Source organism: Oryx dammah, unplaced genomic scaffold, assembly GCF_014754425.2.
Source record: "Oryx dammah isolate SB20612 unplaced genomic scaffold, SCBI_Odam_1.1 HiC_scaffold_12, whole genome shotgun sequence".
In the NCBI taxonomy this organism is placed as follows: Eukaryota; Metazoa; Chordata; class Mammalia; order Artiodactyla; family Bovidae; genus Oryx; species Oryx dammah.
Window position 1 is genome coordinate 64560397 of NW_024070196.1, and position 25678 is coordinate 64586074.

The following is a 25678-nucleotide window of genomic DNA, read 5'->3' on the forward strand; positions in this document are numbered from 1 at the left end:
TGAAGACGGAGACCCCTCATGAAGACGGAGACCCCTCATGAAGACGGGAGAGCCCTCATGAAGACGGAGACCTCTCATGAAGACGGGAGAGCCTCATGAAGACGGGAGACCCCTCATGAAGACGGGAGAGCCCTCATGAAGACGGAGACCCCTCATGAAGATGGGAGAGCCCTCATGAAGACGGGAGAGCCCTCATGAAGATGGGAGAGCCCTCATGAAGACGGAGACCCCTCATGAAGACGGGAGACCCCTCATGAAGACGGAGACCTCTCATGAAGATGGGAGAGCCTCATGAAGACGGAGACCCCTCATGAAGACGGAGAGCCCTCATGAAGACGGGGGACCCCTCATGAAGATGGGCTGAACCAAAAGGGTGTGGGATACTTCACATGGCCCACCTGGCGGCACAGGGGATGCAGGGCGGGGCCCATTAAACCGTGGCCTGTGAGCTTAGGAAGGGCTCTACATGTTCAAAAGATTTAAAAAGAAATGGAAACCCCCCCCCCCCACCACAGAGGGTGGCACAGAAACCAGATGTGGCTAGCAAGACCTAAAATGTTTACTCTCTGGCCCTTTTCAAAAGTTTGCTACAGGACTTCGCTGGTGGCCCGGTGGCCTGGTGGCTAAGAGTCCCACTCTCAAAGCTAGGGGAGCAGGTTTGATCCCTGGTCAAGGAAGTTCTGCATGCTGCATGGCACAGCCAATAATTAAATAATTTTAAAAGCTTACCCCATCCTGAATTAGTGGATTAACCCCGGTTCTTTCCATCTTCCTACCAGCCCTTCAGTGTCTTGTCCACTCATGGTCCCAAAATCACTGCCACAGTTCCAGCCATTTCTGGGAGACTTGGCAACACCCAGCTAAGGGAGACGGGGTGCACTGGAACGAAGACTGCTCCCTGAGCCCAGCCAGCAGGCTCCCCCCACCCCATCCCAGACCCCACGGGCCAGGATTTTGGTCCCATCCACATGTTTCTGCTGCAAGAGAGGGTGGGAAGTGAGTAGTCACTGTTTGCAAGACTTGCCCAGGAAGGAAGAACGTTGCTCACAGCTACATTCTTCTGTGCGGATTCTTTGATTACTTTCCTGGTGCCCTATGGTCTTGCGTGAGTTTGAGCTGAGTGTGAGGACCCTGTGTCCCAGGCCTTGGTCCCTTCATCTGAGGTTTGGGAGAGTGACGTCTCCTTTAAGGGCCGATGAGAACTGATGAGGTTTGTATAAAGTGCCCGATGCATCGCACGTACTTCTGGAGGATAGGGCAGTGTGATGGCCTCCCAGGGTCCTTGCTGTGGGACCTTGGCCGAGGAGCTTGACTTTTCTCAGCCTTACTTCTCTTTTTTGTAAAATGGGTATAAGATTGTCTCCGTGCTCACAAGGTGATGCTGAAGAGTCCGTGAATTCTCTGATTTCAGAGCATCAGCCTGGGCCTGGTGTCTGGTTAGACCTTGAGAAGCGTTAGCTGAGTGCTAGGCCTCAGGATGGGCTCTGGAAATGCAAAAGGGAGCTGAAAACAGCCCTGACCTTCCAGTGCCTGCAGCCGGTGGGGAGAGGGGTGTGGATATTGGCCCTGATGGTTTTTATCTGTCACTTATTTTTGGCTGTGCTGTGTCTCTGTTGCTGTGTAGGCTTCCTCTAGCTGAGGCGAGCAGGGGCCACTCTCTAGCTGAGGTGTGCGGGCCTCTCACTGTGGTGGCTTCTCCTGTCGCAGGGCACAGGCCCTAGGTGCAAGGGCTTTAGTAGCTGTGGCTTGAGGCGCTTAGAGCTTGGGCTCAGTGCCAGGGGCACGCAGGCTTAGTTGCTCCACGGCACGTGGGATCTTAGTTCCCTGACCAGGGGCCAAACCCGCATCTCCCGCACTGGCAGGTGGATTCCCATCCACTGAACCACCAGGGAAGTCCCATTGCCCTTATATTTATGATGTGATGGGGAAGCCCAGGGGTTGGGGAACCCAGAGGAGGCATTGAACTGAGTGGGAAAGAGTAGCAGGGAAGGCTTCCTGGAGGTGGGGGCATCATTGTGAAGTCTTTAAGGGTGAGTAGGAATCGGCCAGGGAGAGAGGAGAGGGTGAGATTGCAGGACAAATGTTATCATGCTTGGACTTCCCTAGTGGTCTAGTGGTTAAGTTCAGGGGGCACAGGTTTGATCCCACATGCCACATGGCGAAAAAATAAATAAATAAATAATTTTTAAAAAGTTGCTGTGCATCTCCCCTTTTCTCCCCTCCTTCTCTTGCCTGCCCTATTTCTCCTTCCTGCCTCACCCCCTCCTTCCCTTCTTCACTGGTTCATTTACCCATTCATTCAACAAACATTTACTGAGAGTGTCCAATGTGCCAGGTAGGGGGGCAACAGCAGAGAATGACTCCAGGTTTATGCTCTCACGAGCCTTGCTCAGAGAGATGACATTAAATCAATACCAGCTAGTGAAAAGGAACGTGTAAAGGAAAGATTGAGGGCAAGAGGAGAAGGGGACAGCAGAGGATGAGATGGTTGGGTGGCATCACCGACTCGATGGATGAGTTTGAGCAAGCTCTGGGAGTTGGTGATGGACAGGGAAGCCTGGCGTGCTGTGGTTCATGGGGTCACAAAGTCAGACATGACTGAGCAACTGAGCTGAAAGGAAAGAGTGCTAAGACCGGCAGCTCCTTTGTGTTGGGTGATTGGGGCAGGGACTGGTGGGGAACACTCAGAAATACGAAGGCTGCCTGGTGTGGGGGCCGCAGACTGTTGGTGGCTGCTGGGAAGTACCTTTCTGAGGCAGGAAGCAGCCAGGTGGAGGGAGCTGGGGGTGGGAGTGGCGTCTCACCTCATTGCCCTGGCTAGGTGGGGGGCTCTGGAGGGCTTTGAGCCCAGGCTGGCTCGAGGTCCCGGACTCCGAGGCTACCAGAATACAGCCTCGTGCCTCCCGGGTGGGCTGTTGTGGGGGCCTGTGGGGAGACACACTTTTGTCAAGATGCCAAGGCCGCCTGGCCGCCCCCTTCCTGCCATCCCTCCCTCCCCGCCGGGCACAGCCTGGCTCCTGGAACAGCGTGGGCGGCACAGAGGAGGGCCCCTGCCTGAGATCTGAGGAACAAGGCACCAGATAATAGACCTCTAGCTGGGCCGGGAGAAAGCGTGCAGCGAGCGGGACCAAGTGGGGACCGTTACTCACAGCAGCTCTGAGATGAGAGGAGGGCGAACTGGGTGATGGGAACAGTGGGGGTGGGCCTGGGGGCTCCCCGGCACCCAGAGGCCTGCTGAGCCACAGCTGCTGAGAGAGCACCGGCCTCCCGGCAAGGCTTTACCCTTAAGTAGCTGATTGTGCAGCCTTTGGCCTCTGCTCTCTCTGTCTCAGGGTCCTCATCTGTATAATGGGGATGGTTCTGCTCTTGCAGAATAAAACACACACCATGTAGCCTTCGGCACCACCTGGGAAGGGGAGCACCATTTTTACGCCTTTTTAAAGACAAGGAAGGAGGGGCTCAGAGAGGGTGAGTCACTTGCCCTGGGTCACACAGCGCACAGTCAGTCCTGGGAGGCCTGCCTTTACCCACATGTGGGGGGATGACATGAGATGGCGTAGCTCCTGGCATGTCGTTGGTGCTGAGAAAGCGTCCACCGCGTCCTACCAGCGTTTGAACAGATGTGGGTTTGGCGTTTGGGAGTGCGTTCCCTGGTGGCTCAGATGGTAAAGCGTCTGCCTACAACGCGGGAGAGCCGGGTTCAATCCCTGGGTCGGGAAGATCCCCTGGAGAAGGAAATGGCACCCCACTCCAGTACTCTTGCCCGGAAAATCCCATGGACGGAGGAACCTGGTAGACTACAGTCCATGGGGTCGCAAAGAGTCAGACACGACTGAGCGACGTCCCTTTTCCTTCCTTTCACTTTTCCTTCCTAAGTTTGTTCTCGGAAAAGTGAGCGCTGCAGCCGTGGACATCCCTGTCGGAGTCCGAGGCCTGCCACCTCCCTTTGCCAGTGCCCGCTTCGTGCACCTTGACCTGGGAGGCAGGTGTCCTGATTTCCTTTTGTGAGGTGAGGCACCTCGGGGGGAGGAGGCCACGTGAGTGCGCACGGCCGCACGGTGTCTGAGCCCGGCAGGGACGGGGGCCTTAGGGGCGAGGCAGCTGGGGTTTGAGTTGGGCTTCCCCGCTTCCCAGAGGTCGGGGAGCGCCGCCCCGGGACCCTCAGTGGTTTGGGGGCAGAGCCTGGTGGGCCTCCAGCCTGGGTCAGCGGGCCCAGGACCTACCTTCTCGCCTCCCTTCAGCCAGGGCAGGAGGCTACAGAGCCCTCCAAGGCCGCCTGGGTCAGGGGTCCCTGGTGCTGCTGTGGTGGCTGAGGCCGAGAGGGGGTCTCCGAGGCCATCTCAGGAGACCCTGTGCTGTCATGGGGTTCACTTGGGGCTCACTTGGGGCTCACTTGGGGCCGTCCGAGTCTGAGGAAGAAAGAACAGGGGTCGTCGGGACCCTGCTCCTGAGACCACCTCCTCTGCACCCCACAAGCCAGCCCCATTCTGCCATGAACTGGGGCACTCCCAGTGGCAGCGTAGTCTGGTGGTTAGGAGCCCCGGCTCTGCCCGGCCAGCCCTGGGCTCGAGCCTTGCTCTGTGCATGGCTCCCACGTGACTCGGGCTCCGGTCCCCCTCGTTCGGCGTTTTGGTTTCTTCCTCTGCACAGCGTGAGTTGCGGCGCTTCTGGCTTCCTCGAGTCAGGGAGGTGACAGCAGGCCCTCGGCAACTGAGCACCGCCGAGGTTCCTTATCCTCCAGGGGCCGGGGCCGGGGCCTCCCTCACCGGACACAGCCTGCACCTAGTAGGTCCCTGCTCAGATGCTCATTGAAGTCGGAAGGCATGGGGGAGGGAGGGTAAGGAGCAGGGAAAGGGAGGCCTTTTCTTCACCTTCTTCCAGCCTTTTGTTATCTTCAGGGAGAGTCTTCAGATCTTGGGGTGCAACTTAGGGGCACTTAGCCCAGGACAGCAGGCTCTGTGCTTGGGGATAAATCTCCTGGGGGACATCGTGACTCCTTCACCCGAGTCGTAATTTCTTGTTCCCCAAGAACATCTTGCTGTCTTTCACTAACCGATCCAAACATGTGGGATTTCAGTGGCTCCTGTGGAAAGGGGAGCCTAAAGGATCTTCTAAAGGAGATCAGTCCTGATTGTTCATTGGAACGGACTGATGTTGAAGCTGAAACTCCAATACTTTGGCCACCTGATCCGAAGAGCTGACTCATTGGAAAAGACCCTGATGCTGGGAAAGATTGAAGGTGGGAGGAGAAGGGGACGACAGAGGATGAGATGGTTGGATGGCATCACCGACTCAATGGACATGAGTTTGGGTGAACTCCAGGAGTTGGTGATGGACAGGGAGGCCTGGCGTGCTGCAGTCCATGGGGTGGCAAAGAGTCAGACACGACTGAGCAACTGAACTGAACTGAACTGTGGAAAGGGGTGTGTTGACCAACCCCGGGCAAGGGGACCAGACCTCTCCTTCTCAGGAAGCCCAAGGAGGGATGGCAGTACTCCAGAAACACCGTTCTGAGCCCTAGGGCAGTGCTGTGGCTGTGTGAACTAGGCGGGGCCCTCGGCCCATCCCATTTCCATTCCAGAGAAGGCGGACCCCGCAGCTTTATTAGACGGCCAGCTCTCAAAGAGGGGCTGTAATTACAGACCAGCCTTGCCACACGGGGCAGGGCCACACAGCAGGCTCTCCCCAGCGTAGAAAATGCTCCTTTTTCCACTTGCATTTGGGGTGGGGCCTGATAAGGCAGAGTCGAGCTCCTGACTGTCTACAAAGATTTCCTTTCCAGATGGTCTTTTTCTACCCCCAACTCCCCTTCCAAGGTTAATTAGGGGCATCTTAGGTCATTAAAATGACTACTTGAATAAGAATGTGATAAATGAACACAAGGAAATAGTCGTGGGCTTGGTTTATAAATAATCTGGGATTGACTTGTCAGGTCAAGTCACTTCTGTTTTCTTTTTTCTCCCATATCAGAATTCTTTTCCCTGTTGCCTTGGAAACAAGCCTAGGCAGAGGGATGCTGGGAGTTGTGTGACTCGGGTTCAAGCCTCAGTGATTCCCTCATTTCACACGGTAGCCTCATCAAGTGCTGGATGCTGAGAATCAAGGCTGAACAGAACACATTCCTGCTGCCCCTGGTCTCAGAGTCCAGTGGGAAGACTGACCGGTCGCTTCAGCTACGGCTCAGATTGTTAATGATGCCGTAGGGGGTCATTCAGCAAAGTGGGAGCTCAGAGGTGGCCCCCTGGGGGGCATGAATCAGGGGACACTTCTTGGAAGAGGAGTACCTAAGCTGAGCTGTGAAGGACAATAGATGCTGAGCAGGTGAGGAACTGGTGGAATGGTTTTCTAGCTGGAGGGAACAGCATGTGCAAAGGGCTGAACAAGAGGCAGCCTGGTACATCCCAGGATGGCAGTTAGTCCAGTCAGGCTGGGGTGGAGATACCCTGGGGGTGTAGGTCAGACATGAGGCCAGAGACCCTCTCAAATGCAGATTGTGAGCGACCCCTATGGAAAATCAGGACCGCTGTCACAGGTTTACTCTGGAGTCTGGGACAGCCGTCTACCCGGGCCTGGTTTTTCAATGAAAGGAGAAGTTTGGCCATCAACCGGCCCTTCGAAAGCTTCGCTCCATCCCACGGGGGGAGAAAACAGGGTTTTTTTTTTTTTTTTTTTTTTTAATATTTATTTATTTGGCCACCTTGGGTCTTTGTTGAATCACGGGATCTTTCGTTGCAATGCACGGAGTCTTTAGTTGCGGCATGCGAGCTTAGTTGCTCCGACGCGTGTGAGATCTTAGTCCCCTGACCAAAGATCAAACCTGGGTCCCCTGGATTGCAAGGCAGAGTTTTCATTACTGGACTGCCAGGAAAGTCCCTGAGAAAACAGATTTAAGCTGGGTCCACAAATCAGCTCTTCCCACACATGGTCCCCAGAATTAGTCTCTAGGCCAATTGTCGAGAAAGGAAACTGATTTGCACCCAGACAAGTCCTTCTGCAGAAATTTCCTGACCAGAGGAGGTTTGAGGACACCCTGAGAAGGGTGTAGAATAGTCATCCTGCTCATGCGTGGGGCTTGGGGGCAGAACTGGATGTTTTAAGGAGTCTTAGAAGTGTGACTAGCGTCTGGCTTCTGCCCTAGGAGGAGGGCTTTGCAATCATACAGGTCTGGGTTCAAGTCCCAGAACCCTACTTGCCAACTCAGTGACCTTGAACAAATACCTTCAGCTCTTGGAAACCTCTCTACCCTTCTCTGTGAACTGGGGATAATTAATAACAGGGCTCACCCTATAGGGTTGTTGCCAGGATTATGTGAGGTGAGGTGTCTGGGTAACCAGTTTCCAGCATAGAGCAGATCCTCAGTTCATCGTCACTATCATTTCCACTGCACCACCTTCCTTATCAACATAATCTCGATATAGATTATACATACTTATTTTAATATGTTTTGAGACCCTGCATGCCTACTCCTGGAATGGCCAGTTTTTTGGGAAACAGGATCATGTAATTGAGACCTCCTGTGGGAGATTTGGAAAGGACGGGTTGTTGAAGGTGGTCTTGAGGTGGGGGGCCATCTGATAGAGACGGAGAACAGGGGAAAGCAGCTCCTGGCAGGGGTACAGGGGATACAGCATGTGCAGAAGCCCAGGGGGAGAGTGGAATGTGGCCGTGCCCAGGGGCCTTTGCAAATGCCATTCAGCTTTCTTGGAGCACTCCTATTCATCCTTCAAAACCCTACCTAGATTTCCTTTTTCCGGTTACAATAAATGATCCTCAATAAACGATCATCTTCCCTTTGTTCGTCTTTCCTCAACTTCCCACTTTCTTAGTTGGGTTTCACCTCCACCTCTTAACATTCCCATCATAGTGTGTTATTCACTAGTCTTTCTTAGCTCTTGGTACTTGGATTGCAGATGTTCTTTTTTTCTTTTTTCTTGGCTTTTTCTTCCACTGAAGGATTCTCTAGAGTGTTCACATTTGTATCAGATATGGGGGAGAAAATTATAGTCTCAGCTTTGATATGGTCCATTGGGACACCCTCTCCTCTTAATGGCTGGGAATCAGAGAGCTACCCCAAGCTCTTCAGGGACTATAGTCCCTTTGGGATCGGTACGGAGCTCACACAAAGTAACTGCACAGGGAAGTTTGTCAAATGAATGAATGAGTGACATGCTGATTTCTGTAACGGCAAATGCATGTCTGGAAATGGTGACCCCTGGTCTACTTCCTACTGTGGTGGTAAAATTCTCCTCTATTTCCTGGATCGCAGTGGCTTCTCCAGAGTCCTTTGGATTAATTATGTAAGGAGATGACTTTCTTTCCTTTTTGATGCCCAGCAACCTCCCAAGAGTTCCCTGGAGAGAACAGAAGAGTTTGCAGAAAAAGTCCTCTGGTGGGGAAAGCGTTCAGGCTGTGCCCCAGTTTTCAGAAAGTGACGCTTTTTATAGTCAGACTTTTAGACCACATTGTACCTAAAGGGAGCCGGGAGCTGGGAGCAGGCAGGCAATCTGGCTTGCCTTCTGCACCCCTCTCCCCTGGTGTGGAAGGAGGCGGACCGTGTGATCCGGCCCACCACTTAGTCCCCTCTGCTCTTCCCAACACTTGTCTTCCACCCAGACTGGTTTGGCAAACGCTGGTCTTCCCCTACCTTGGTTAAGGTGCAAGGCTGGGGATTGCGCACTCCATCACTTCATAGCTGTGTGACCTCAGGCCAGTCACGGAATCGCTCTGCCTCAGTTTTTTCCATCTGTAAATGGGGGTAGTAGGCCTAGTACAGACCTTGCTTCATTGTTGGGAGGAGCAGACAGTGTATTAGTAATACAGTGCCTGGCACTCACAGTCCGTGGTACCAGCAGCATCAGTGATAGTGACGACCTCCGATGATTTCATCTCTGAAAATCAGAGAGGCTCAGTCACTTTCTCAGGGCCACGTAGTGTAATAAGAGCTGGAGCTGTTCAGTCCCTCAGTCCTGTCCGACTCTTTGCAACCCCATGGACTGCAGTCCACTGTATCCCAGAGTTTGCGCAAATTCACGTCCTTTGAGTCAGTGATGCTATCTAACCACTTCATCCTCTGCCACCCCCTTCTCCGTTTGCCTGATTCAGTCTTTCCCGGCATCAGGGTCTTTTCCAGTGAGTTGGCAACAGGTCTACAAACCTTTAACCATGATGCTGTATTGATTCAGCAAATCCAGGGCTGCATCGAGGGTGAGGTGACTCGGGCACACACGTAAGGTCCACAGTTTAAGAGAGCACCAAAAAAAATAGGTTATCAAGATAAATAATTTTTAATACAGCATTCATTAAAAGTCAAAGTTCATTCACAAAGCCGACTGCCGACATGACGCATAAGGGTGGGATCAGTGTCATCAGCACAGCACTGAACAAGCAGTCTTTTTTTTGTTGACTGTTAAGGTTTTTACGACTTCTTCACAAATATAACTATCACATATGACTGTAATAAACACCCCTGTGGCAAAAATGTTTTGTATAGATGATGCGCCTTTCTGGACAAAGTGCCGGGTGTGGATTAAGAAACTCGGGGTCAAAAGGCAGACTCATCCTTCCATCCCAGCCTTTTATTATGAAAAATTTCAAACGTATGGAAACATTATACATACCCACCAGGTATATTCTGTAATTGGTCACATTTTGCTATATTTGCCTAAGAAAAATCTAGCTACCCATCCGTTCCTTAGGTTTCTTTTTCCCTGCGTTTCAAAGTGAGCTACAGATGTCAGTACACGTCAGCACATGCGTTGCTAACTGGCAGGGCGTTGTTTTTAAGAATTTTGATCTTGAATGTTAAATTCCCTTCAGAAAATGCATACCCATGTCCATTTCTGTCTGTGAGTAAGTATGTCTCTTTTACCGTGGCCTGGCCAACACTGTATATTATCATTTTAATTTTAATTTAATTTATTTATTTGGCTGTGTTGGATCTTCATTGCATCATGCAGGATCATTTCATTGCAGCGTGTGGATTCCCTAGTTGTGGCTCTTGGGCTCAGTAGTTGCAGTTCAGGCTTGGTCGTTCCACGGCATGTGTGATCTCAGTTCCCCTACCAGGGATCGAACCCACACCCCCCACATCGCAAGGCGGATTCTCAACCGCGTGACTGCCAGGGAAGTCCCCGGATATTACAGTTTTAAAGGTGCTGCTTTGATGTAACTTGTTTCCTCCTGGAGGTGCTCAGTAAAATTTCCCCACCTCTGTGTCCAGATGGTCTGTTAAAAAGTTGCATCTCTTTCCAGCTCTTCAGGTATTTCTGGTGCAGCTTTTCTGGGGTCAGGTGGGGAGGACTGCTCCCATCCTGGGAGTCCCCGGCCTGCTGGGGACCACCTGCGCAGGAGGCTGGCTGTGGACACTGTGTGAGGAAAGCAGGCCAGCCTTGGTGACCAGAAGCCCTGGGACCCCAGAGGCTGTGTGTCGGGGGGTGGGTGGGGCCAGACACATGCCTGGAGGGAGGATCTGGGGCCGTGCACGTCTTCTCATCTTGGGGAGGGGGCAGGCTACTGCAAGAGCCCCTCATCCCCTCCCCTCTCTCTCTTCCTCTTGCTCCGGCCTGTGCTTCCTGATGGCCCAGATGCTATCTTGCCTCTGGGCATCTGAGCCTCCTGTGGGTTCTGTGGGTCAAGAATTAGGGGTGCAGCTTGGCTGGGTAGCTCTGGCTCAGGGTCTCCCATGAAGTTGCGGTCAAGGGCTGGGTCATCCAAGGGTCTGCCTGCCAATCTGGACCTGCTTCCAAAGCAGCTTACTCACGTGGCTGGAAGTTGGTGCCGGCAGTTGGTCTGGGGAGGTTGGCCTCTCTGCACTTGGGTCTCTCCACAGGGCTGCTTGAGTGCCCTTAATGCATGGCGGCTGGCAGGCCCTGGCTTTGAAAGTCAGTCACTGTCACTTCTGCCTCATCTCTTGGGCACACAGACCAATTCTCGCATCATGGGAGGGGACCACACCAGGGTATGACTCACAGGGGGCAGAGATCTCTGGAGGCCGTCTTGAGGGCTGCCTACCATCCTGGAAGACCTTGGCAGGTAACTGTCACCTCTCTGGGCCTCAGTCTTCCCCTCTGTCAAATGGGTTCATGTTAGGATTCCTGAGTTAATTCTTGCGAGCACTTAGAAGTGCACTGGAGACTGAGTCACACTCTTCAGTAAATATCAGCACCATTACAGGGTCCTGCTGGGCTGTGAGCTCTCGAGAGCAGGGGCCATCCTCAGGTTCCGTGTCCAGCACCCGCCCCAGAGAGGGCAGTCTCCAGATGTTTACATGAATGAGTGAAAGAATGAGTGAGCAAATGAACATCCATAAGGACTGGGAATCCAGGGAAGCAGAGCTGCATCAGCTGCATTGTCAGAGACACTTCCATGAAAAACTTTCTCAAGTGAGGCCCTTTGATCAGTGTCTAGGGAGCAAATATTTATTCAGAACTGAAGGTGACGTGGGTGGGGAAAAGCTCTTGGGATGCAGTCAAACCGATCAAAGTTTCACTCTTGGACTTGGTGTTTGAACAATAAATACTTACTGAGCTCCAACTCTGGACCACGTGCTGAGTCAGACCCCCGAAAAGGGGCAGAGAGTGAGGAGGAAACAGCCCCGGGCCACGGCCTGGTGGTACAGCCTTGCTGTGTGCCCTCGGGCCAGTGAATCTACGTCTCTGAGTCTGCGCCTGCTCATCTGTACCGCAGAGGGTCCATCCCTGCTAGAAGGAAAAAGCTCCTCCAACACGCGTGCCTCCCCTCAGGATCCGGCTGCTGCTCCCCCTTGCCGACAAGCACCCGCTCCAGTCTCAGATGCTTCTGCCTCCCATCCCCAGCCCTCCTTCCCCCACCCCCAGTCCCAACCACTCCAGCTCCACAGGGGTTAAAGCCCGGGAGCTCATGTGACCCAGTATAAACCATGAATCATTCCTGTTGCTCCCGTGCGGAGCCTGCCCGCCCAGGATGGGGCAGGTGCTGTGCCCTGGGTTGCCATGGCAACTCCACCAGCACTGAAACACAGCCCGGCCCAGTTCCTTCCTTGGGGGCCTCGGAGGCTGTTTCACCTGGCTGGGTGTTGCCTTTTAGGGAGGAGGGAGGGAAGGCTGGAGAGAGAGAGAGAGAGAGAGGAGCTTAGGGAGGAACAAGTGGAAATTGAGACAGGGCGGGGGAGGAACAAGAGGCTGGAAGCCTGACAGAGAAATGGACCGCCAGAGGGAGACAGACTGACTGCAGGCCACAGGTCCCGTCACCCTGGAGGCAGTTTCCCAACTGTTCAGCTTTCCCGGGGCCACCAGGTCTTCCGACCCACATGCACACACACGCCCGAGTGCACGCACGTGCAGCCCCGTCTCCCCCGCTGAGCTGGCGGTCAGGGCTGCAGGGCGGGTGGGCTGCCTGCCGAGCACGTGCAGGCATTGACAGCCCCGCGGGACGGTGAGCCACCGAGCCGGGACTTGGGGGTGGGGGGGTGGGAAAGAACAAATGGGGGTGGACGTCAGCTCCCTGGGCGGCCGCCTCCCCGAGGCCCCTCCTGCATTCCCAGGCAGCGAAGCCCCTCGCTGAGAATGGGGGCTGATGTCATCCTGGGCTGCCGAGCCAGGGGAGCCAGGGGGGGCCCTGGGGCCCCGGTGTGGCTGCCTCCGGAAATGAGCTAGCTGCCCACAGGTTCGGAAACCTCCCCCTCCCCCTGGCTGGAGGACGGGTAAACCTGCATGGGCCAGGTGAGTGGGGTGGGGGGGCTGCCCCTGCTGCAGGCAGCCACCTACCTGGGGGCCAGTGAGGACCTAAGCGAGGGTTCCCCCAGGGGCCGCCGCCTCTTCCTCCCCCACCTCGTGGGGGGACTGTCACACCCCGAAGCCAGCCAGCGCAGCAGCCCAGTTCCTCAAAGCTTGTCGTCACCCGAGCCAGCCAGCCAGCCAGCCGGCTCGGCTGGTGAGCACTGGGAACTGGATCTTGGAGCCGCCGGCGTGTTTACTCACAGCCCCAGGGGGCTGGACTCTCAGCCTGATCCCAGCGGCCCGTGGATGCCCCTGGCCGCTGGCTCAGCGGGTGTTATCTGCTCCCCGTCCAGCTACTGAAGAGGCAGCTACCTTTCCCCTCCAGCGAGAGCCCAGAACTTCCCTGAGCGAGCGTGCAGCAGGGGGAGCCGAGAAGACTGACCCTGGCACCTCACTGCCCTCCTCCCTGCCTCGCCCCCCCACCGGCCCCATGGATTACCTGGGCGACAAACTCACGGTGGCCCAGAGCCACGTGACCCAGTGGATGGGGACCGTCCGGCGGTCCTTCCAGGAAGCCCTCAACCTGGTGACCAGCACGGTGGGCCCCGAGCGGGCGGGCGGGGAGCCCTCCGGACGGACCCCCTTCAAGCGCACCTCGTCCTTCCGACACCTGGCTTCCCGGAGCCGAGAGTCTTTCCGCCGCTTCTCGGCGCGAAGCCAACAGAGATTTTCTTCCCTGAGGAAAAGGCAGCCGGATTCGGAGCCCCCAGACCTTGTAAGCTTGTTATTATTATTTTTGTTTGTTTGTTTGTTTTAAGTATTAAAACAACAGTGAGAACTCCTTCCTGCCAGTGTTCCCCTTCCCCCACCCCAGGGAAGTTGGCTGGTGGGGGGTGGGGCATCCCATCAGTCCAGCCAGGGAAGTTGCCTCTTCCGGGACAGTTGTCCATCCAGCCGGACCATTTCCTGGTTCCATGCCTGGGAGAGAGGCGTGCAGTGGTGGTGATTCCCCTTGACGGTAGACGCGTGTGCTCACCCAAAGCCATCAGGACATTTATACCAGCTTCACCGTCTCTGTATATGGGGCTGGCTTTGCCGGTTGATTTATCCTTAAGTGTTTGACACTCCAACCCGACCCAAATGCTTCCTATTTTTAGGGAGGCTTAGTTGGCAGCTGCTCCGTCTCCTCAAACACCCTCCCGGGGTGGCCGAGCGTCCACGTCACATGCGTGTGGAGTTGTGGCTTTTGTGGTCTTCGAGCCAAGCAAAATCGCGAGGTCTCATCTGATTACCCGAGGTGGTGGGCAGGACTGCCCGCTGGCCAGTGCAGCTGGGAGTGAATGGGCCAGAGGAGGGTAATCAGGGTCCTGAGATTCCAGCAGCTCCCACTCTGGCAAGCTTGATGGAGCTCGGGGATCAGGGTGGAATGACATCTAATGATTGAGAACTCAACCTGTATCCAGGTTGTTTGTTTTTTTTTTCTCAAGGACCTTGCTAATGATTTGAAGAGGTGAAGCTGAGCCCAGAGAGGGAAAGACACCTGCCTGGGGTAGCACAGGGAGTGAGTGGCAAAGCAAGTGCCGGAACCCCCAGCTTTGAACCCCACTCAGGGCTCTTTCCAGCCAAGATTTCTCCAGACTTTCCTGATAACTTCAGGAAAGCCCCTATCACGGGCCTTCAAAGAGACAGGGTCTCCTGACTGCATGACCCATTTCACAGGAGACCAAAGATGGATGAAGTGCTGAGCCGCCTCCTCCCTGGGTTCAGCCTTGTGATAAGTCCCGGTTGTCATTTCAGACCCAGGGTTGAGGGAGTTGTGGGGTGCACCAGGCTCTGAGCTAGCTCTCTGCGCATTCGAGGTTGCAGACATCCCCTCAACTGGCCCAGAGAGGTGTGGTGATTCTCCTGGGGTCACACAGCAACCAGAGGAGTCAGGTGCTAACATATGCCTCGTGAAGATGACATCTCCTGCCCTCCTGGGTCTGTGCTGCTTTGTGGCTTGGGATGAATCAGTGGGGCCAGAACTTGGAAGACAGATTCCCCCAACCCAGCCTCTGGGACGGGTGGCTTGGCCTCTCAGTCATTCTTTCTGTCCCTGTGTCTCCGTGTCGGTTCCCGTCTCTGTCTCTCTTCTCTTTCACTCTTGTTCCCTCTCTGGCAATTCAGTTAAGGGCCTGGGGCTTTGGTAACATTTACCTCCCCGCTGTTTGGCCCTGGGCACTGGCCAGAGTCCCCCAGGCCTCATTGCTCTGCTCCCCAGCTTGGTGAATGAATGAATGAGTGAACGAAGAGGGGCCTGGCAGGGCCTTTGCTGCCTCTGTTCACTGTTGCCTGGCACTGCCTCCATCAGCGCTGATGCACACACGATAAATCTGGGCTGAATTAACCTGGTTCCTTCCCATTTAATGTTCGGCATCTACCAGCTGGTGCTGGGGTTGAAAGCTTGAATCAAACCCGGCCACATCCTGGCAAAGGGGCCCTGACTCCTTCTCAAGCCTCGATTTCCTCCTCTGTCACCCGGGGAGAACTGGGGGTCATCAGGTTGACATCGGTGCCCATCGCGGGCCTGGGCACATAGTGGGTGAGCACTGGGAGCTGCTTCCCGTCAAGTGCCCCAGCGTCCTGCCTCCTGGGGATGATGACAGAGTTGAGATGGAGATGCAGGCTCTTTTGCAGAAGAGACTCCTGGCTTTGATTCCTGGCTCTGCTCCTTCCCAGCTGTGCAGCCTTGGATATACTGTTCCCCTCTCTGTGCCTCAGTTTCCTCATCTGTGAAATGGGGATGTCCTCATCCTTTACATTTCCCATTGCAGCCACTTAAGGGCCGTGACCCGCCGCCAGGAGACACACGATGCCCATGGTAGCCCTGCTTAGTACTCAGTACGGGGCCCTGTCACCCAGTACGTGACAACCGAAACCTTTTCTCTCAAACCATTCCTCCAAAGATTCCCAGTGAACTGGAAAAGCCACACGCGCCCCTCTCCCCTGGGGACTTCGCTTCAGTATTTGTTTTATGGGAGGAAACTTTTCAAAGCCACAGACAATTAAGAGTTAGGAGACACCTGCAGGAGCCTGAGCTGGGGCTGGGAAGGGGGTGGGATTTCAGTCTTTGGAACTGGTACGTGATTTATCTAAATAATCCGTTCTGTTCCAAGTCCTGCCTCAGGCTTCTATTTACTCAGAGCCCAGCAGAAGAATCTCTGGCAGGCAGAAAGCAACCCTGAAAGGCGTGCCCCGAAACGCTTTTCCAAAGGCAGCCTTGAAATAATCTGCTAATGGCCCGCCTGGGCGTCTGCCGAATAAAAGGGGGGAAGAGGGGAAATAATCACATTGTCTCAGAGTGACAAAGGCAGGAAGAGGCTCGTCTGTGCCGCAGCCCAGGGCGAGCCTGAGAACAAGCCCTGCCAGAGAGGTGGACAGGGAGCAGAGTCCAGGCAGAAGGTTCCAGAACCCAGGCGCAGCGGCAGCGCCACCGAGGCCAACACCTGGAGTCAGAGTGGGAAGCCGGAGGGTGGGGTGGGGTCTCCAGGGCTGAGGGGCGTTCGGCAGAGAGGGCTTAGGAACGGGATAGGATTGGGATCGAGGCCCAGCTCCTCCACATGCTGGCCGAGTGACCTTGGGCAAGTTAAGCCACCTCTTGCATTCTGAGCATCGTCATCTGTAAAACGGGGTTCACCTGGGACTTGTCTGGCAGGTGGTTCAATGGGACTGGTACCTGTTAAGCGCCTGGCATACAGGAGGGGCTTAACGAGTGTGCACTTCATGGGGAGATGCGTTGCTGGAGCCGTAATGTGAGTCCCTCCTGCCCAGATAGCCAGACTGGCGCCCCTCGCCAAGGAGAGTAAGAGCCTGGCTGACCTTCTGTGGGCATGTCCTGAGTACCAGGCCCCCGCAAGCATGAGGTGTGTATTTGTACCCTGTCATTCACTCACTCACATTTTCATCCCACCAGTATTCATCAAGCACCTACTAGGGTGCTGACGCTGGGGAAACAGCTGTGAATAAAACAAGACAGAGCTCTGGCCTTTACAGAGTTGCCTTCAAGGGGACAGAGCATATTGGTGTGGTTCAGTCGTTAAGTCGTGTCCAGCTATCTGCGACCCCATGGACTGAAGCATAGCAGGCTTTCCTGTCCTCCACTATCTCCCAGAGTTTGCTCAAACTTATGTCCATCGAGTCTGTGATATTAACGCTATCCAACCATCTCATCCTCTGCCGCCCCCTCCTCCTCCTGCCCTCAGCCTTTCCCAGCATCAGGGTCTTTTCCAGTGAGTCAGTTCTTCGCATTAGGTGACCAGCTTGGAGCTTCAGCTTCAGCATCAGTCCTTGCAAAGAATATTCAGGCTTGGTTTCCTTTGGGATGGACTGGTTTGATCTCCTTGCAGTCTAGTAGACTCTCAAGAGTCTTCTCCAACACCATAGTTCAAAAGCATCAATTCTTTATGTCTCAGCCTTCTTTATGGTCCACCTCTCAAATCTGTATGACTACTGGCAACACCATAGCTTTGATTATATGGACTTTTGTCAGCAAAGTGGTGTCCCTGCTTTCTGATACACTGTGTAGGTTTGAAAATTCAGGAACCGTCTTCAAGGATGAAGGGCTTGCCTCTAACACTCACCCCATGCCATGTGTCGGCTTCCCAGTCTCACCACCATTGATACCTTGGGCCTGATCACTCTTTGGGGTGCAGAGAGCTGTCCTATGTATGTATGAAAGATCATCCCAGGCCTCTGCCCACTAGATGCCAGGAGCACCCCCAAGCATGACAACCAAATCTGTCCCCAGACAATGCCAAGTGTCTCTGGGGGACAAAACCTTCCCCCAGTTGAGAACCACTGCTGGATGCAGCTTGGTTTAGGGGACTCTGTATCTGGGATATCTTCCCAGTGACCTGAGCTGTGGAGAAGGCAATGGCACCCTACTCCAGTACTCTGGCCTGGAAAATCCCATGGACGGAGGAGCCTGGAAGGCTGAAGTCCATGGGGTCGCTAGGAGTCAGACACGACTGAGCGACTTCACTTTCACTTTTCACTTTCACACATTGGAGAAGGAAATGGCAACCCACTCCAGTGTTCTTGCCTGGAGAATCCCAGGGACAGGGGAGCTTGGTGGGCTGCCATCTCTGGGGTCGCACAGAGTTGGACACGACTGAAGTGACTTAGCAGCAGCAGCAGCAGCAGACCTGAGCTGGGGAAGAAGGGCAGGCCCCTCTTTCTTGCTCGGAGTTGGTCTCATCGAATCCTCACAGCTCCCCCACTTGAAGGACACGTGGGGTAGCCCCATGTTTCACAGATAAGAGATTGGAAGCATGGAGAGGTGAAGGGAAGGAGTCTTCAAAGGGTTTGGAGGAAGAACATCCCAGCAGCAGGAAACACAAGTGCGAAGGCCCGGAGGCAGGTCTGTGCTCAGCATGTTTGAGGAACAGCAGGGATGCCAGTGGGCGAAGGTAGAAGATGGGCCTGGGGGCCGGGGCGTGCAGGGCCCCGGGGGCCGCAGCGAGGACAGCGTGGCCTTGTAGAACCGCAGGGTGATGAGTGCGAGAGCAGTGAGGAGAGCAGAGTATCAGTCATGGTCGCCGATCACCACGCGCCTACTGTGTACCTGGCGCAGGTTGTCGTGTTTCTTCCAGAGACCTGGGCTTCAGGGGAGTAGGGTCCAGCTGTCACAACCCCCCTGCATCTCCCAGTGTCTGTGCCGATGCTGCCTGTCACTGCTGGTCCAGAGCCCAGATAGGTGCCTGGTCTCAGGACACCCCTTGGGGCACAGAGCTGGGGTGCTGGACCTCAGTGCACCGCCCCCCCCCCCCCCCCCCCCCCCGCAACCTGGAACCTGTCTTGCAGTGACCGCACCTCTGCTCTGGCGTGGATGGTCGGGCAGGACGGGCCACCTTCTCCCGGGCTGGCCGCACCCAATTCCAGGTCGCTCTTCACCCTCCTGGCAGCAGAATGATGTCACCCCGGAGAACAATGGTCTCTTCATGGTCCAGTCGAGGCGAGGGGTGGTGGGCAAAGGCTGGGCCCAGAGTCGGTGCCTCTGGGCGAGACCTGGAGAGCAGGGCAGGACCAAGGCGTGGCTGCCCCCACAGGGCTCTGCTTGTGTGAAATTACATTGAGTTCCTCGCCCCCTCCCTCCCCTAAAAAAAGCAGGGTACGCTCACAATCCATGGAGAGTACAGAACGCCTGAATAAAAACAAAATCCACTTGTGATTTTTAACGTCCATGGAAACCACTCTTGGCATTCAAGTGCCTTTCCTGTCTGTCTTTTCTCCTCCTTTTCTCAAGCAAAGTCTCCCACCTTCTGTCTCTTTCTGTCCTTAAAAAAAAAATGTGCTGGTTTTGTACGTTTCTGGTAGACACCTTTGTTAATGCCTGGGTCACACTCAGCTGTGCACAGGCTCCTGTGTGCATTCACCCCTCTGCCTGCACCCTCGGGTCGCTCCCCATTGGGGGCGATCAGGAAGGACACTACGAGGGCAGCCCTGGGTGGGTGTGTCTTTGTCCAGATTTCTGAGGTGTGGGTAAGGTGAAAACAAGCCCCCTTTGGGTCTCTGCGACCTGAGGGCCCCTTTGTTACTCTTACTTTCCCTCTTTCAGCGTTTTTAAATCTCAGATGTTTTGTTCAGACAAAGTGCCTGTGACTCTCCTCATCAGGAAGTTGGAAATTTCAGGAAGGAAATCTGGATCGCTGCATATCACAGGGAATGGTGTATTTTTGGATTTCAGAAAGAATGGGGTCTCTGGCAAGGAGTCACTGAGATCACGCCTTGCGAACAGGAAGGACGTATTTGGGTCACTTACAGTGAGCCACTGGTGAACGTTTAGCGTTAGCCGGGTCTTTGGGCGGAAAGCCCCAATTTGTATGTAGCCTTTGCCTGTTCGCGTGGTGTAAATACTCCCACCAGAGCCCACTGCAGAGCACCAAATAGCTGTCCTTCTACACGGAGCTGGGAAGAGGTGCAGCGCACTGTCGCTACACACAGCAGTCTTTTCTGCGTCCAGGGGGCTGCGTTCCGGACCCCCACTAGACGCCTGATACCTTGGACAGCTGTTCAGTCGCTCAGTCGTGTCTGACTCTTTGCGACCCCATGGACTGCAGCACGCCAGGCTTCCCTGTCCTTCACCATCTCCCAGAGTTTGCTCAAACTCATGGCCAATGAGTCATTGATGCCATCCAGCCATCTCATCCTCTGTCGTCTCCTTCTCCTCCTGCCCTCAGTCTTTCCCAGCATCAGGGTCTTTTCCAAAGAGTCGGCTCTTTGCATCACACGGCCAGAGTCTTGAAACTTCAGCTTCAGCATCAGTCCTTCCAATGAATGTTCAGGATATACTCAAAGACTATTTCCAGTATATTGAATGAATATATCCAGTCAATATATACTATGCTTTTCCTATGCATGTGTGTACCTGTGATAAAGTTTAATGTGTAAATTAGGCATTGTAAGAGAGTAACAATAGCTAACAACAAAATAGAACGTAGCGACAACAACATCGTGTGATAACAGTTGTGTGGGTGTGGTCTGTCTCGCGCAAAACCTCTCATTGTACTGTACTCACCGCTGTCCTTCTGGTGACGATGTCGGGTGGTAAGATGCCTCGGTGATGAGATGCAATAAGCAGGATGATGGAGGCAGTGCCTCGGACTGTGGCGCTGCCATTGACCCGACCACACGTCAGGAGGAGGGTCGTGCACTTTGGGTGATCCTGGATCACAGAGCCACGACGATGGTGGTGGCTGGGTGTCAGGCGCGAACGAGGGACGGTGTGAGATTTCATCACACTACTCAGGAAGGCACACAATTTAAAGCTTGTGAATTGCTTATTTCTGGCACTTTCCGTTTAATATTTTCGGGCCGAGGTGGACGGTGGGTAACTGAAACCACGGAAAGGGGAATGGAGGGGTGCCGAGGGGACAGTATGCTCACCGAACAGATTTCAGTGGATAGAAATGATCTCAAGACCGCAGATCGTAGTGAAATGCAGTAGCTAGGAAGTGTTGAGGTTTGACTACTCCTTACCTTTGCTTGTACTAGGATTTATTTAATTATAAGTTTATCTCATTAATGTTTAGTAATGGCTGTGTTTGGCAGCTGACTCAGAACTGACTCCTGAAAAGTTCACAGTTGTGTCTGCGCCCCTGTGGGTGAAGACAGTGAGCTGTGGGTTCCCGGAGCTGCGGGTTTGAATCCTGATTCTGCCTCTCGCTTTGCTGTGGGACTTGAGGGGAGGTGACTTAGTCTCTTTCCGCCTCTGTTTTCTCTCCTGTAGAACTGGGCCTGTGATATCATCTGACTCCACAGATACGCTGGAGACTACACTGACATAAGGCACACGGGACACTTTGCGCAGTTCGAGGCGGGTAGCAGGGTCTCAGTTAATGTTTCCTAATGTCATCATCGTTTGTTTAGTGTTTAATAGTTGGCAAAGCATATTCAGTTGACTGCAGTCATGGAATTAAAAGACACTGGCTCCTTGGAAGGAAAGCTGTGACCAACCTAGACAGCGTATTAAAAAGCAGAGACATGAGTTTGTTGACAAAGGTCTGTCTAGTCAAAGCTATATTTTCTCCAGTAGTCACGTACAGATGTGAGAGTTGGACCGTCAAGAAGGCTGAGCACCAAAGAAATGATGATTTCATATTGTGATGCTAGATAAGACTCTTGGGAGTCCTTTGGACAGCAGGGAGATCAAACCAGGCAATCCTAAAGGAAATTAACCCTGAATATTTACTGAAAGGATTGATGCTGAAGCTGAAACTCCGATACTTTGGCCACCTGATTGCCTCGTTGTCAAAGACCTGATGCCGGGAAAGTTGAAGGCAAGCGGAGAAGGGGGTGACAGAGGATGAGAGGGTTAGCCAGCGTCACCGACTCAGTGGACATGAACGTGAACACACTCTGGGCAGTAGTGGAGGGCAGTGGAGCTGGTGTGCTGCAGTCTGTGGGGTATATATATCTTTAGGTGATACTGCTTTTATTTTTTGTGGCTGTGCTGGGTCTTCATTGCGACGTGTGGGCTTCGTTGCTTGTTGTCATGTATGATCTCAGGTATCGAACCCTTGTCCCCTGCATTGGAAGGTGGGTTCTTAACCACTGGACCACTTTAAGAAGTGCCTGTCACACTTCTGTATTCACAGCATGTATTTCTGTATTCTCCAACCTGCAGAGGAGACTACATCTCTGGCCAGGAGCTTGACTGCACCCTCCTGAGGCAGGCTGAGCCAGAGCCACCGGGCCAAGTGCCTTTGGACCCCTGGCTCCCAGAAACTGGGAGAGGCAATGTTAGTTGTTTCAGCCACCAAGTTTTGGGGTTATTTTTCATGCAGCAATAGATAACTAGTACACGTTCCTTCTCATTCATACCTACCAAGACAGACAGTCCAGGGGTGGCCATGGCGTATTACTTAATCTTCATCTCACAGATGAGTGAGTTGAGGTGGGAAGAACTCGAGGGACCCATCCGAGATGTGTGACTCGGTAGCCCTCAGAGTTTCCAACAGATACTTTTCTCGTCTCCAGGGTTCTTGCACGTAAGGGAGGCTGCTCAGCTGGTCTGGGCTCAGGGTCCTAGGGGCTTCTGAGCAACACATCCTTTGAGGAGTTGGCGTGATTCCCCTGGCATGGAAGGGAGTCCACTTCTTGGATGCTGAGTGCTCATCACTCCGTTTAACTCATCAAACTTTCATCATAAAGGCTGGGCCATAAACAGCAGCGAACCCTCCACATGGATTTGAGAGCAAGGTGTACAAGAGCGGTTTTTCCCCCCTGCATTGATTTCTAGGCCAGAGGAGTGAGCACTCACCAACTCCTGCTCCCTTGAAAGGCAGCTCCTAAAACATAAATTATCGCCAAGAGTTCAAAAAACTGCAAAGTGTGTGGGGTTTTACTTTTGCTTTTTTAAACATAGATTTGGCATCCTTGTCTGTTCTTTCTTGATTGAGGGACAAAAATGTCTAGAGATGAAGGTAGAATTAGGTCAGTCCAGTTAAAAGCTTGGCTTCTGGGACTTCCCCTGCGGTCTGATGGTTAAGACTTTGCTTTAAGACACAGGAGGTGAGAGTTCGATTTCTGGCCGAGGGGCTAAGATCCCATATCCTTGGGGCCAAAAAACCAAGACGCAAAACAGAAGCGATATGGTAACGAATTCAATAAAGACTTTAGAAATGGTCCACATCAAAAAAAAAAAAGTTGTCTCCTTTGGACAAATCCTAGTTTGAATCCCAGCCTTGCCGCTAATTAGCCATGTGGCCTTGGACAGGAAACTTTCCTTTTATGATGCTCAGTTTCTCTGTGAAGTTCTTAGCACAGCGCCTGGAACCAAAAATGTGCATGATAAATCTTGGCTGCTATTATTCTCCTTACAACCTTGATATATTAGTCAGATTAAGGTATGCTATATTTGTAGCAACAGACGGACAACTCTCGACTTTTTTTAAAAATTAATTTTTATTGACGTATAGTTGATTTACAATGTTGTGTTAGTTTCTGGTGTACAAGGTGACTCAGTTTTATATATATATGTATATGTATGTATGTATATATCTGTATGTATAGTCTTTTAAGATTCTTTTCCATATGGTTATTGCAAGACGTTGAATATAGTTCCCTGTGCTATACAGTAGTTCCCAACTCATTTTTTATTTTGGCCATGGAGCATGTGGGTCCTTAGTTATCTGACCAGGGTTTGAACCCCCACACCCTGCATTGGAAGTGTGGCATCTTAACTGTCTTACCACCAGGGAAGTCCCTCAACTCTCAACACAAAATCTTTCTTTTTTTTTTTTCAATCTGAATTGTTTTGAAGTGTTGTTTTTTCCCCCCAGTCTTACCGAGATGTAATTGACATATGACACACAGCTGTATTAGAGGTTACCATGATGATTTGCGTGTGTGTGAAACACTCACCGAGAGCCAGACATCCTGGACTGTGAAGTCAAGGGGGCCTTAGGAAGCATCACTGTGAACAAAGCTAGTGGAGGTGATGGAATACCAGTTGAGCTGTTTCAAATCTTGAAAGATGATGCTGTGAAAGTGCTGCCCTCAATATGACAGCAAATTTGGAAACCTCAGCAGTAGCCGCAGGACTGGAAAAGATCAGTTTTCATTCCAGTCCCAAAGAAAGGCAATGCCAAAGAATGCTCAAACTACCGCACAATTGCACTCATCTCACACGCGAGCAAAGTAATGCTCAAAATTCTCCAAGCCAGGCTTCAGCAATACATGAACCGTGAACTCCCTGATGTTCAAGCTGGTTTTAGAAAAGGCAGAGGAACCAGAGATCAAATTGCGAACATCCGCTGGATCATTGAAAAAAGCACGAGAATTCCAGAAAAACATCTATTTCTGCTTTATTGACTATGCCAAAGCCTTTGATTGTGTGGATCACAATAAACTATGGAAAATTCTGAAAGAGGTGGGAATACCAGACCACCTGACCTGCTTCTTGAGAAACCTATATGCAGGTCAAGAAGCAACAGTTAGAACTGGACATGGAAAAACAGACTGGTTCCAAATAGGAAAAGGAGTACGTCAAGGCTGTATATTGTCACCCTGTTTATTTATGAGAAACGCTGGGCTGGAAGAAACACAAGCTGGAATCAAGATTGCCGGGAGAAATATCAATAACCTCAGATATGCAGATGACACCACCCTTATGGCAGAAAGTGAAGAGGAACTAAAAAGCCTCTTGATGAAAGTGAAAGAGGAGAGTGAAAAAGTTGGCTTAAAGCTCAACATTCAGAAAACGAAGATCATGGCATCTGGTCCCATCACTTCATGGGAAATAGATGGGGAAACAGTAGAAACAGTGGCTGACTTTATTTTTGGGGGCTCCAAAATCACTGCAGATGGTAATTGCAGCCATGAAATTAAAAGATGCTTACTCCTTGGAAGGAAAGTTATGACCAACCTAGACAGCATATTAAAAAGCAGAGACATCACTTTGCCAACAGAGGTCCATCTAGTCAAGGCTATAGTTTTTCCAGTAGTCATATATGGATGCAAGAGTTGGATTATAAAGAAAGCTGAGTGCCAAAGAATTGATGCTTTTGAACTGTGGTGTTGGAGAAGACTCTTGAGAGTCCCTTAGACTGCAAGGAGATCCAACCAGTCCATCCTAAAGGAGATCAGTCCTGGGTGTTCTTTGGAAGGACTGATGTTGAAGCTGAAACTCCAATACTTTGCCCACCTGATGCGAGGAACTGACTCATTTGAAAAGACCCTGATGCTGGGAAAGATTGAGGTCAGGAGGAGAAGGGAACAACAGAGGATGGGATGGTTGGATGGCATCACCTATTCGATGGACATGGGTTTGGGTGAACTCCGGGAGTTGGTGATGGACAGAGAGGCCTGGCGTGCTGCGGTTCATGGGGTTGCAAAGAGTCAGACACGACTGAGCGACCGAACTGAACTGAACTAAAACTGCGAATTGATCACCACAATGAGTTTAGTTAAGACCCTCCCCTGGTTGCTCAGATTGTAAAGAATCCGCCTACCAATTCAGGAGACGCAGGTTCGATCCCTGAGTCGAGAATAGAAGGACATGGCAAGCCACTCCAGTACTCTTGTCTGGGAAATCCCCTGGACAGAGGCGCCTGGTGGGCTACAGCCCATGGGGTCTCAAAAGAGTCGGACACGACTTAGTGACTGAACAACAAACCTCACATAGTTAACACGGCGTTTTCCCTTGTGATGAGGACTTCTGAGATCTGCTGCCTCAGCGACTTTCACACAACCCAGTATTGTTTAATATCATCACCATGCTGTGCGTTATGTCCCCAGGGTTTATTCATCTCATAGCTGGAATTTTGTACCTTTTCATCCCCTTTATCCATCTCCCCAACTTCCACCCCCCAGTTTATTTCTTGCTCACAGAAAGTCCACTCCTGGCTCCGTCTGTAGCCACAGTCTCTCTGGGCCGTGTGTGAATCTTGTTTCAAGCCCATGTGGGAAAACGGGACTTCTGTGTAGCGGCGTCAGAGGGAAGA

At 52.7% G+C, this 25678-nt stretch overlaps 1 protein-coding gene across 3 annotated transcripts in view; it reads left to right on the forward strand.

Moving 5' to 3' along the window:
* Window positions 1–25678, forward strand: part of KIAA1671 (KIAA1671 ortholog) — a 131944-nt gene that overhangs the window by 56225 nt on the left and 50041 nt on the right. The window contains exon 1 of one of the 3 annotated variants that reach the window (XM_040250971.1): window positions 9941–13470. The exons of the other annotated variants lie outside the window; for them this stretch is intronic. Within the exon in view, the coding sequence (XP_040106905.1) occupies window positions 13186–13470 (285 nt within the window). The 5' untranslated portion in view covers window positions 9941–13185. Of the gene's footprint in view, window positions 1–9940; window positions 13471–25678 lie in introns of those variants that run through there. 3 annotated transcript variants of the gene reach the window in all.